General features: G+C 51.0%; 1 protein-coding gene across 1 annotated transcript; it reads left to right on the top strand.

The window, feature by feature from the left end:
• The first annotated feature begins 5,412 nt into the window (after nucleotides 1-5,412).
• LOC101682808 (protein ATP6V1FNB) lies at nucleotides 5,413-10,808 on the top strand. Its single transcript, XM_004738250.3, has 2 exons — nucleotides 5,413-6,427; nucleotides 8,811-10,808. The coding sequence occupies exons 1-2, from the start codon at nucleotides 5,908-5,910 to the stop codon at nucleotides 8,927-8,929; spliced, it is 639 nt and encodes a 212-aa protein (XP_004738307.1). The 5' UTR covers nucleotides 5,413-5,907; the 3' UTR covers nucleotides 8,930-10,808.
• Nucleotides 10,809-12,455: the final 1,647 nt, after the last annotated feature.

The following is a 12,455-nucleotide window of genomic DNA, read 5'->3' as shown; positions in this document are numbered from 1 at the left end:
ATTGAGTCCCACGACGGGCGCTCTGCTCAGCAGGGAGCCTGCTTCCTCCTCTCTCTCTGCCTGCCTCTCTGCCTACTTGTGATCTCTCTCTGTCAAATAAATAAATAAAATCTTCAAAAAAAAAAAAAAATGGGGAAGAAGGGGCACCTGGGTGGCTCAGTGGGTTAAAGCCTCTACCTTCAGCTCAGGTCATGGTCCCCAGGATTGGGATCGAGTACCACATCAGCGGCTCTGCTCAGTGGGGAGCGGGCATCCTCCTCTCTCTCTCTCTCTCTCTCTCTCTCTGCCTGCCTCTCTGCAAACTTGTGATCTCTGTCTGTCAAATAAATAAATAAAATCTTTTTAAAAAAATAAAAATAAAATGGGGAAGAAGCTCATTAATTTAAGTGCTCTTTGGGCTTAGCACTCTGTCTGATGGAAGCCAGATCTAGGAAAGGAATGGAATCTTTTCAAATCCCCATTAACTGGGAGGGGGAAGGGGTTTTGTAATCAGGATATTCCTCTAATGAAAACTCTCTTCCAGAAACACGTCTTGTTTAGCTCATTTTTTTTCCCCTCCTAACAATGGCAAATCATAACTCAAAGAGGGAGTAAAAATGTCACACTGGCTCAAAGCAAGCCTGAATTCGAATTTTTCCCCCTCCGGCTTTGTCCTAAGGATGCTGACCAAACACTTGGCGAAACAAAGGGATCCTTTTTGCTTTGTAACAAGGCTTTTGTCTGGGTCCCTGAGCCCACAGGGGACCAACTCTTATGCAAGGAATTTAGGGTGGCCCACCCCATACCCCTTCTCTCTCCCTCAAGAGTTCTCCAAAGCAGGCAGGCAGGAGGTGGGGAATTTATCCTGACTTATGACCTGCATCCCAGGGTGTTTCAGATTTGCTTATCTCCCCAGGACAAAGCTCAAGGATCAAAGAATATTCGAGCTTTGTATTGCCAACATTATTCCCTTTGCCATAACCACCGCCTTCCCAAGGTATCAGGATGCCTCTCCCAGGACAAAGATAATACTGAACCCTGGTGGGGGAAAGGGGATCTCTGAGAAAGAGGAAATCTCAGCAGAGGCGCCACGCCCCCGGAAATGCCAGGCTCGGGCCCAGCTCCAAGCAGCTGGCACCTGTACCAGCAGTGTTGTTGGGTATGTGAGAAATGCCCAGAAAGCAGCTAGCTGCAGGTTCAAGTCTTCAGTCCCAGCCTGCGGCTTACCAACTCAGACTCTGGCTGGCTCTTCATCTCCCCAAATGTCCCAGACCTCTTCATAGCACTCATTTTATACCAGTCTAGACAGCCTTACACTTTCTTGTCTTGCAGACTAGAAGTCCCAGTCTGGAACATTCTTCCTCCACTCTTTGTCTGGCTAACTCCTGTTCATAGTTCAGGTTTCAAAGGGCACCTCCTCCAGGAAGCCTTCTTTGTGTCTCAGTGCCCTCATCCATAAAATGGGCAATTGGGAAACTTCCATTCTAAGATTAACCTCTAAAAAGATCTCCCAACACATTCATCCTCCAACTGGCTGCCAAATCCTTCCCCACCCAGAGCTGCTAGAATAGGGACTGCCTACATGTTGAGGAGACTCAGTTCCCCAAGGCAAAGTAGAAAGGGTACCTCCATGAGGGGAAGGGAGCCTGTGGGGTGTCTATTAAGCATGGTGATTCAAAGCATGGGCCAGAGGGTTCAGATCCTGCCCTGCCATGAACTCCAGCAGATCATTTACCCATCAGACTCTCATAGCCTCTGTTTTCTCTCCAATGAAATGGCGTACTAGAACCTACCCTATATGGTATTCTGAGGGAATATTGTGTTCACTGTGTTCACTGACAAAATGAATGTAAACAACATACCACAGTGTCTAGTACATGATAAGCCTTCATAGAATTACTACTGTTGAAAGGTGATTAAGAGAATTCTTCTAGAATCAATGAAACAAGATGGAATTGGGAGGGAGACAAACCATAAGTGACTCAATCTCACAAAACAAACTGAGGGTTGCTGGGGGGAGGGGGGTTGGGAGAAGGGAGTGGGATTATGGACATTGGGGAGGGTATGTGCTTTGGTGAGTGCTGTGAAGTATGTAAACCTGGTGATTCACAGACCTGTACCCCTGGGGATAAAAATATATGTTTATAAAAAATAAAAAATTTTAAAAATTAAAAATAAATAAATAAAGTAAATGAATAAATAAATAAATAAACCAATGAATTGTTGAACACTACATCAAAAACTAATGATGTACTACATGTTGGCTAACTGAACATAATAAAAGAAAAAAAATTTTTAAGCCTAAAAAAAAGAGAATTCTTCTATAGGGAGAGTTTAAATCTGAGGTGGGGGCGGGGGGGGGCTACTTTAAGGACACACATAACCACAAACAGAAGGGGCACTTGGCCTGCAAACAGAGCCCAGTACTGGGAACTGGGTTGGGAGTCATCAGTGAGAGTGGATGGGGTGGCCAATGGCAGTACTAGGAGCAGGGTGGGTCCTTGGAGGCCTGGGGGAGTGGCCAGGAAGGTGGGAAGAAAGGTGAGTCAGGAGCACTGGGGAGAGACCCAGCTCACCTTCCAGCCTCCCCTGGTTTCCCTTTCAGTGACCCCTTCCCTTAGCAGAAGCCTAGGCCAGAGGCAGGCCTGGGGCTGCCCCCACACCTTCCCAGGGGTTGCAGGATGGGTTTGAAGTGAATAAATCTGGAGTAAACCAAGTGTAATAACTAACACTAATGCTAGAGTCTTGGGATTACCCTCATTTTTTTACAGGGGCATCTCCCAGGGCTCAGAGAGGTTAAGTGACTTGTACAATGTCACACAGTAATGGTCAAGGCTGTGTTAAAAGCCAGAAAGCCTGGGGCGCCTGGGTGGCTCAGTTGTTAAGTGTCTGCCTTCGGCTCAGGTCATGATCCAAGGATCCTGGGATGGAGCCCTGCATCAGGCTGTCTGCTCAGCAGGGACCCTGCTTCCCCACCCCCCAGCCCCTCCCCGCCTCTCTGCCTACTTGTGATCTCTGTCAAATAAATAAATAAAAATCTTTTTAAAAATAAAAGGGAGGGGCGCCTGGGTGGCTCAGTGGGTTAAGCCGCTGCCTTCGGCTCAGGTCATGATCTCAGAGTCCTGGGATCGAGCCCCCCATTGGGCTCTCTGCTCAGCGGGGGGGCCTGCTTCCTCCTCTCTCTCTGCCTGCCTCTCTGCCTGCTTGTGATCTCTGTCAAATAAATAAAATCTTTTTTTTTTTTTTTTTTTTTTTTAAAGATTTTATTTATTTATTTGTCAGAGAGAGTGAGTGAGAGCGAGCACAGGCAGACAGAGTGGAAGGAAGAGTCAGAGGGAGAAGCAGGCTCCCTGCGGAGCAAGGAGCCCGATGTGGGACTCGATCCCAGGACGCTGGGATCATGACCTGAGCCGAAGGCAGCTGCTTAACCAACTGAGCCACCCAGGCGTCCCAAATAAATAAAATCTTTAAAAAAATAAAATAAAAGGGAAAAAAGTCAGAAAGCCTGAATGTAGGGAGAAGGGCATGAAGCAGTGCCCTGCACACAAGGGCCTTCCCCAGGTGGGTGCTCGGAATCCAAAGGCGACTCTCCTTGTGAGCCAACCTCTGTTCCTGAGCCCGTTGGAAGTCAGTATTTTGGGGGCGCCTTTCTTCACCCTTCCACCCCACTTCCCTCTTGGGAGTGCCTGTCTAGCCCTCAATGTGACACCCGCCTCCTCCACCCGCCTATTGACAGGACAGCTGCTTCGCTGTCATTCCCGTGATGACCGCCAGGGGTCGCCTTGGGCGCGCCAACCGTGGCACGGAAGAAAACCCTGCGGTCCAGAAGGCACTGGGTCTTCCAAGCCAGGAGGGAGCACACCCACTTCTGCGCTGCCTGGGGCTGGGGTGGTCTGGGTCAGGGATGCTTGCTTGAGTTCCGGGGTCAGACCCTGCCCCACAAGCATCTGACACTAGGGTCCTGCCGCCCCCAGCCCCTAAATCTGCTCCGAATTTCCTCCATCTATCCCTGAGGCAACAGAATAGACATGAAGTCTGCTGATTCATCCTTTCCTCGAGCACTTTCTCTGAGCACCAACTGTATGCCAGATAATCCCCCCGGACATACTGGAAATACGGAGTTGAGGAGGACAGGACCCAGAACACAACCTCCGTGAAGGAGGGACAGTTTGTCAGCACTGTTCACTTGCCGCTCCTGGCACACACATCCCCTCAGTACCCAAAGTGTGTTTGGTGCTTACAGGAGAGCCTGGATTTAAAAAGTGATTGCACAATTAATTGATGACTGTTGTGAGTGCTCCAGATGAGATCCTACCATGCCTGGGCTGTTTTACTTACCAAGCTGGCTCTTAATCTTCCCAATTGTCCCAAACACCATAACCCTCATTTTACAGCTGGGAAGACTGAAAGCACAGAGGGCAGTCTAGACAGCCTTATGGTTTCTTGCCTTGGGAGTCCCAGTCTACAACATTCTTCCACTACTCTTTGCCTGGTTAACTCATGGTCACAGTTCAGGGTTCACTCAAAGGGCCTCCCTGATCATCCCTCCAGTTCCCTGCTCCCCATCTACCTGATTTTGAGTCTGTCTCCCCTCCTGGACTGTGAAATCCTGAAGGCAGGAAGCATGTAGACTCTGTTCCTCCTCATCTACCTTTAGTACCTGACTTAGTGCCTGGCAACAGGGTCAAGAGTGAAAGAATGTTTGTTGAATGAATAAATGAGAGCACATTAAGCAGATAGTGGAAAGGTGCATAGCTCCAGGGCATTATGGGTAACCTCCTTGTCACTGGTGCTCAGGCGGCCCACACCTGCAGGGCCCTGATGGGAGAGGCAGAGGGTGTGAGGGTCCTGGAAGTTGATGTTATGGAGCTGCTGGGTGACTGGTGGGTCCTCCTCTGCTTGCCTCCGCTCCCACCACCCACTGTCTCTCTCAGATGATGCTGTCACATTCAGTGGGAAAGTTCTATATCTGTAACGCGGGGCGGGGTGTGTAGGGGGGTTGAATGTCCATCCCCGAACCAAATGAACATTGCTGAGCCCCCGTCTCTCCATCTGGAAAAGGAATGGGAGAGAGCCTGCTAGTGAGTCACCGTGAGGATTCCACTGAGTGGGATCACTCGTTAAAGCCTCCAGCCCAGCGCCTAGCACAGAGTAGCCCGGGTGTGCCCTGGGCTGGCACATAGTTCCTGCAAGTCTCCCTTCCCTCACCTGGAAAGGAGGTTAATGAGAGCCCCAGCAACCGAGGAGGGTGGTTTCAGGCAGAGGGTGCTCAGCACAGCAGCTGGCACTGAGCAGGGCCTTGTGAACAGCGGCTGCCTCCATCCACGCCAGGCACTGTTCCAAGTTCTTCTACCCTGGCCTGATGTCATTCTCGCGAGTCCAGAAGTAATTCCCGCTGACATTCTGATGTTTCAGTGATGCCAGGTAAGCTCTCCTGTGTCAGAGCCGTGTCTGAGGAGTTGGGGGTCCAGAGTTTCCATGGCAACCCCCCAGCCATGTGTCCAGAGCATCCTTAGAGTGGACCCTGGGCCTCCCTTGGGACCTCCCTGGGTGCCTGGTGCACGGTAGGTTTGCGTCAGGGTTTGCCGAATGGACTAGAGGCTCGGGCACCCTGTGAGCCTCCCTGGGACCCTCTGGGTGTGGGGGGTAAAGGCTTGGGCCCCGAGTCCCTCTGGGGCAGAATACAGCCTCCTGCCAGGCACACTGGGTGGGCTGCAGCCAGCCCTTGCTCCCTTTTCCAGCCTGGTCTGTCCTGCTGCCTGCGAGTGGCCCCCTGAGCAGCCCAGCCCCTCCTCTCCAGCGGGGCCTTGGCAACCCAGCCCTCATTGGCTGCACGTAACCTTGGAGACGGGTCCCCGCAGAGCAAACAAGCCACAGGGCTCCGGGCAGAATGGTTCCTCCCTCCGCACCCTGTCCCCTCCCACTGCCATGAGGGATATCTGCACCCAGAGCCAAGCCTACTGGCAAGAGCGCATCCAGAAGGAGACCACAGCCCGGGTCACCTGGAAGATCAACTATGGCCACAAGTACCTGAAGGAGGGGCCCATGCCCAGGAAGCGGCTGCAGCGGGCCCCCCTCAGGTTAGCCTTGGGAGCAGGGCCCTTGCCTGCCACCAGCGCCCCTGAGAGCAAGGAAATACGGGATGGATGGCCAGAGACCAAGGGGGTCCGGGATCAACTGTCCAAGGGAGTGGGAGTCCAGGGCCCCCCACCCAAGGGAGAGAAAGCCTGGGAGGCCCAAAGAGCCCCTCAGGGGCCAGCAGTCCAGACCAGGCCAGGGGGCTTAGAAATGAGGCAGGTCCCCGCCGGCACCTTGCGGCTGCTCTTCCAAGGCATCTCCCACGACGGCCAAGGCCGGGCCTCGTACCTCCGTGAGCGGCATCGGCAGAAGCCAGAGGAGAAGTTTCTGTACCCGGTCTTGTCATCCTGGGAGTACGGCTGGCACATGGGTAAGGGCTGCCACCATCTTGCCACTCCAGGCCTCTACTGGCAGGCCTGGCCCTCCCCTCCCCCACCCCAGCCCTGTCCTTAATCACCCTGCAGGCAACAGCCTATCCCTCGGTCTCACCCTTCTCAGAGCAGGCCCCATGCCTTCACACCTTCGGGCCTTCGCACATTTTTGTTGCTCCACTTGGAATGTACCTCCTGCCTCTTCCTCTGCTTGCTAACTTTCCCATGTCACCTCCTCTGGGAAGCCCTCTGAAAGTCCTCCAGGTAGATTTGAGTCCACCCTAGTGCTTATCCAGCTTTCTGTGTCTACAGAAGCCCTGGGCCCCCTGTGTCACCATTCCTCAAGTATCCATCTGGTCTAATGAGCCTTTTGGGTTCCAGAAATTCTTAGTTAATTTTATTAAGGCCCTCCCAGCCCCCAGCTTGGGGATGGTACTCCGTGACCATGGAATGAGTGAACAAATGAATGAAGGTAGACTAGGGAATGAGGCCTTGGTTTGGAATCAGGAAGTGCAAGTTCAAATCCTGGCTCCTCCCCTTGGGAGTTGTGTTGAGCTCAAGCAAGAACCTTAACATCACTGGACCTCAGTTTCCACATCTGAAAAATGGGACTATACTAGTACCTGTCTTCCTGTGTCACAGAATTTTGGGGAAATCAAATGGGAAAGCACCCTGAACAGAAAGTTTCCTCACAAAATCCTCATGCGGTGGAGAGGACATTCATTCATCTGACATGCGATGCTTTCATTCTGGAAAGTCCAGCAAGGGAGATCTGGAGTCACTAAATCCCAGCTCTGCCCCAACATGAGTTAGCAAATGAACAACCATGGAAGAGGGACTCAGTTTGAAATGAGAGTGCCTGGGTTTGGATTCTGGTCTGTTGATTTATTCACTCGCTCAACAAAGATTTAGTGAGCACTTGATTTATGTCAGGACCTTTGTGTCCCTGGGGATATGGCAGAGCTTGTGAGTGTTCAGCCTGTAGAAGGAGATCTGTCGAGAAAAGGGGAGGAAGACGCAGGGGCTCCTTGGTGGACAGGTGGTCAGGGAAGGCCTGCTGGGACAGGATGCTGGAGCAGAAGCCTGAGGTGTTTCTACTTCATCCGATTCTTCCGAGGAGGGCCTGACTCCCTGGGCCCACAGAGCGAGTCTCGGTTCCTGCACTACACCCCCCTTCCTGCTCCCCCTCTCCTCCTCCTGCCTATGGGTCTATGTCTCTGCCCGTGAAGCCACTGCCAGGCAAGGGCCACCAGACCGAGCAAACAAAACAGGATGCCCAGTTACATTTGAGCTTCGGATAAACAATAATTTATTAGTCTAAGTATGTCCCAGATATGGCACAGAACATACTTAGACTAAAAAATTGCTGTTTATCTGAAATTCAGCCATCACTGGGCATCCTTTACTTCATCCACAATCCGAATACTGGAGCCGGGGGGAGCTGCTCCTGGATGCCTCCTGTGTCCTAGGGCACTCCTAGGTTCAGGGCCAAGACTGAAGACTGTTTCCCTCCATGGTCGTTCTGCTTAAGCTCCCGGTTGCTCCTGAAATCTCCTGAACATTCTGTAAGATTCTGGCCTCATGCCCCCTACCCTGACCAGTTCAGGGACTAAATGAGGAACAGATGAGAGAACTTCTGTGGACCATCTCTCTCCATCCCCCGACCCGGTTACAGACAGGAGCTGCATCATCCCGGAGGGTGGAGGGGGGAGTAGGGTGCGCTGCAAACAGCCATGGGGCAGTGGCGTCACAGGCATCATCTGGACCCCAGCTGGATTGTCCCCAAATGCCCTTTGACACATAGAGAGTACCAGTCTAGTGCTTGGCACATAGTAAGTGCTCAACAGATGGTAACTGGTATTATTATTATTATTATTATTATTATTAATTCAGCAGCCAGGACTTACTGCCTGTGGGCATCTGGGAGCTGGTTCAGCCTTGGCGAGGACCCTGGAGACTCTCACTAAGAAGCTCTGGGATGGAGGGGCTCTCACTAGACAAAAGGGAGAAATGGAATGAGGTTACCCCTTGTCGGTGTGGGGTAGGGATGGGAACAAAAGAGTCAACTGTTGGAATGACTTGAGCGCCTGCCACCCGTTGGGGCAGATTGTGGGCCCAAAGCCAATGTAGGGCCTTGAGGTCCCCATGCTACGTACGCCAGGTGTACCATGTAGTTCCTGGTTGCTAAGAAGGAACAGGGGAGTGAGGGAGGGATCAAGGGGCACAGGGGCAACCGCTGCCCCCAACTGTTCAGAAGTACTTCAAGGTTTTAACTAGAGCGATTGTAGCCAGTGTCCCTGCTGGCCCTCGGCCCTCCCGGCTGGGCCAGGGCTGGCGGGAGGAACGTGGCCCCATCTCAGCCAGGCCTTTGCTGTGTTCCAGGGGACATCATGAAGGCCACCAGGGCTCCAACGTATGCCAGGTGCCAGCCCATCTCAAAGACCTTTTACATCAAGAGTAGCGTCTTCCATTTTCCACGGCGAACAGACCAGCTAAGCTGAGCTCAAGGGGGGCTCAGAGGCTGCTCCTGCCTTCTCCTGCAGTCTGTCCGGACCCCGCTGCGCAGAGACGCTGCCGCTCCACCCGCCTTCCCTCCGTTTGTCCGGCCCTGCCTTCTCCGCGGAGCATGAGGGGACATGAGTGCTTTTCTCTACCTCTGGGACTCAGGGTGGCCCACCTGCAGCCTCTTGGATGTCCTCAGGGACTTCAGCTCCTTGCACAGCCCTGCCCCCACCATCACCAGCCAAGTGTGGGGTGCTCGCTGCCCTCCCAGTGTCCCAGCAGCAGAGCAGGAGGCAGGGGAGGGGCTCGCTAAGTGGAGGAGAGAAGTAGCTCCCTGTCTTGACTCTATATTTCAGTGAAGGGATCCACAGCCGAATCGCTTGGTCCCAGTGTATCCCCCAGTTCAAGGAGGAAGTGGTTTCTATGTTTACTTACTATTTCTCTCACTGCCCCCCACCTCCACCCCGAAGTACCTGCATGGGTCAGGTTTGCCTTGTTTTTGTAGCAAACAGCCACCACCTTTATTGCTTTAACCAATAAAGGCATATTCGTGCAGCACGGTGCACTCTGATGGCCAGTGCGCCGCCTGTCGCCTGCCGCCTGCCAACCTGGGGAGCCGAGCCACTCCCATCTGCTGGCTCTGCCATCTCCTAGGGCTTCAGGGTCTTTCCCTGAGTCTCTCTGCATCCAGCTGAGGACAAGGGAAGAGACAGAGTCTGGGTAGAACACACCCATTCTTAACTGCCTTGGTCCGAAACGGACCAGTGTCGCCTCCCGTCACGTCCTGTTGGTGAGAACTCATTCCATGACTTCTAGGTGTGTGAAGGCTGAGAGAGTTGTGTCTCTTCTGGTCAGCCTCTCAGTACAACTTCACAGACGAGCCAGGCTCCCTACAGCTGAGATTTGAGCTAATTGGCCTGGCTTTCCCTCATCGACTTCAGGAAAGTTCTGGAGTGGGGAAGAGCAAGAGGCAGAGGATGTGAGTGAGGGCCAAAGTGTGCGTGTGATTCAAATGGAATTCACACTTTGGCTTTGCATGCACACCAGAGGTGCTTGGCAACAACCTGCTGAATGTACTCAAATACCAAAGAACACCCTGGATTCCTCCAGGGGCCATGTGATTGCAACAGCCATGGATCTGACTGCTCCTGTGGGATCAGGGGCCACACCTTCTGGGAGTTCACAGTGCAGACTGAGAAGGGCTTGTGATGGGGAAGGTGGGCACTTTGGGAGCACAGAGGAGACACTGAAGTCAGCATGGTGTGAAATTGATTTAAGTGATGATTTTCTCAATTCTCTCAAGGAGGGGACTCCGTAGCTAGCACCGTTCTAGAGGCTCGGGAAAGAGATTCATTACAAACAGTGAATGTCCCAGGATGTTAGGCTTACTTCTTCTGAGGAATTTATTTGTGTATGTATTTAACAAAACTCCAATGTGGCATTTACTATGTACGGGCATTTTTCCAAGGCTGCACTGTGGCAATCGGTAGGCATAAGCCACACCGGTCCATTGAGCCCTTGAAATGTGTTGTAAGCATAAAAGATACACAAAAACTTGAAGATTTAATATGATAAAAAAGGTAAACTATCTAATGATTGTTATATTGAGTTACATGCTGAAAAGACAAAGTCTGTCATTTCAGACTTGGATGCTGGATTAAACCAGCGATTGGCAGACTTTCTCTGGAAAGGACTAGTTGTATTTTCCACTTGGGAGCCATCCAGTCTCAACTCCACAGCTACTCAACTCTGCAGTTACAGGGTAAAGGCAGCCATAAATAATACATAACCAAATGGGTGTGGCTGTGTGCCCGTAAAGCTTTATTTAAAAAAATAGGCAGTGGGCTCGACTTGACCTACAGGCTGTCATGTACTCACCCCTGGGTTAAATAAAATATATTATTCAAATTACATTTACTTGTTTATTTATTTATTTATTTTTGCTTTTCTTAATGTGGCTAATAGAAGATTTCAGATTACATTCGGCTCACATGCTATTCCTACTGAACAGGCTGATCTAAGTACTCTATGAATATTAACTCTAGGGATAACTGTTACCCTGAGGCGGGGGTGGGGGGTCGGGGAGTGTGTGAAATCTGCTGACAACCTAAGAAAAGAGCATGCATTGGCTCCTTAGCCTGGCTGCCAAGGGGTGGAACCCAAGGCCAGACTAGCTCGTGGCTGCTTCCTGGGAATATCCCAGTCTGTACCCTCTCTGTAGGTTCATCCTTTGATTAAAAGGAAGTCCCCAGAAAGACCACCAGGTGGTGCTGTCAGACCACAGAACCTGGCAGTTGGCCTGCAGAGACCTGGGCTCTAGGGCTGGGGTTGACCATTCACCTGCCGTGTGGCCTTGGACCTCAATTTTCTGACCTATAAAATGGGGTCAGACTGGCCTAGTGGAAACATGACCTTTTAAGACAGACTGACCTGATTTGAGCTTTGACTCCACCAGAGCCACAGGATGACTATCATGGTCCCCAGGCATTTTGCCTTCGTGCACCCCTTCTTCCATAGAAAAATATTAAAAGTTATATTTAAACTCTGTTGGTATAAGCACAAATATCTTAATATTATATATTAAAATATCTTTCCTCAACCTAAAACTTTATCTTATTCCTTCTTATTCTGAAAGAAAACATTTCTGTGGCCCTTAAAACTATCATAAGCCCTAAGCCCAGAGGCTACTGGGCCTCTGGGAGAGTCACACGGGACTCCACTACTCACCAGCTGTGTGACCATGGGCAGGTTATTCAACCTCTCTGGGCCTCAGTTTCCTCATTTATGAAATGGAGATGACAACAGACCCCACGTTTTTAGAGCCATGGTTGGAATTTAGTGAGAGAGTATATACCATGACTATGAGTGGCAGCTATTATTTCTTCTTATTATTTATTATCTTTAAGGATATATTCAGCTCTAACCTCTATGAAACTACTAAAGTATCTCAAACAAGTAAGAATCTCAAAATACATAAAAAAAAAAACTTTTTTTTTTAAGCTTCCAGGCTCCTTGGTGGGGGAAGTAGGAGAATTTCCCAGAGAAGAGTGTGTCAGCAGAAGTTTTTGCAATGGCAAACACAGATTTTTTTTTTTCTCCTGCCATCAGGGAACTTATGAGGGAGGAACATGGGCTTGCACCAAACAGCTTGACCCTGGGCCCCTGGAAAATATGTGCCGGTGGGCAAGTATTTGTTTGGGAAAGGTGTGTGAGTGTGTGTGTGTGTGTATGTGTGTGTGTGCATGTGACATTCATCTTAGAAAAAAGGAGACTTGCATGGAGTTTTGAAGGCTAGGAAAGCCTCTAGCCTATGGAGACAGGAACATCATGTTTGCAGGAAAGAGGAACGAAGAGGGAAGGGTGCTTTAGGCTAAGGGAATAGTATGTGAAAAAGTCTGTGGGACGCACCTGGGTGGCTCAGTGGGTTAAGCCTCTGCCTTTGGCTCAGGTCATGGTCTCAGGGTCCTGGGATCGAGCCCCACATGGGGCTCTCTGCTCAGTGGGGAGCCTGCTTCCCCCCTTCTC

The sequence above is a fragment of the Mustela putorius genome, unplaced genomic scaffold (assembly GCF_011764305.1).
Source record: "Mustela putorius furo isolate JIRA1106 unplaced genomic scaffold, ASM1176430v1.1 tig00000095_pilon_pilon_pilon, whole genome shotgun sequence".
Classification (NCBI taxonomy): Eukaryota; Metazoa; Chordata; class Mammalia; order Carnivora; family Mustelidae; genus Mustela; species Mustela putorius.
This window is presented reverse-complemented; position numbering and strand designations above follow the sequence as displayed.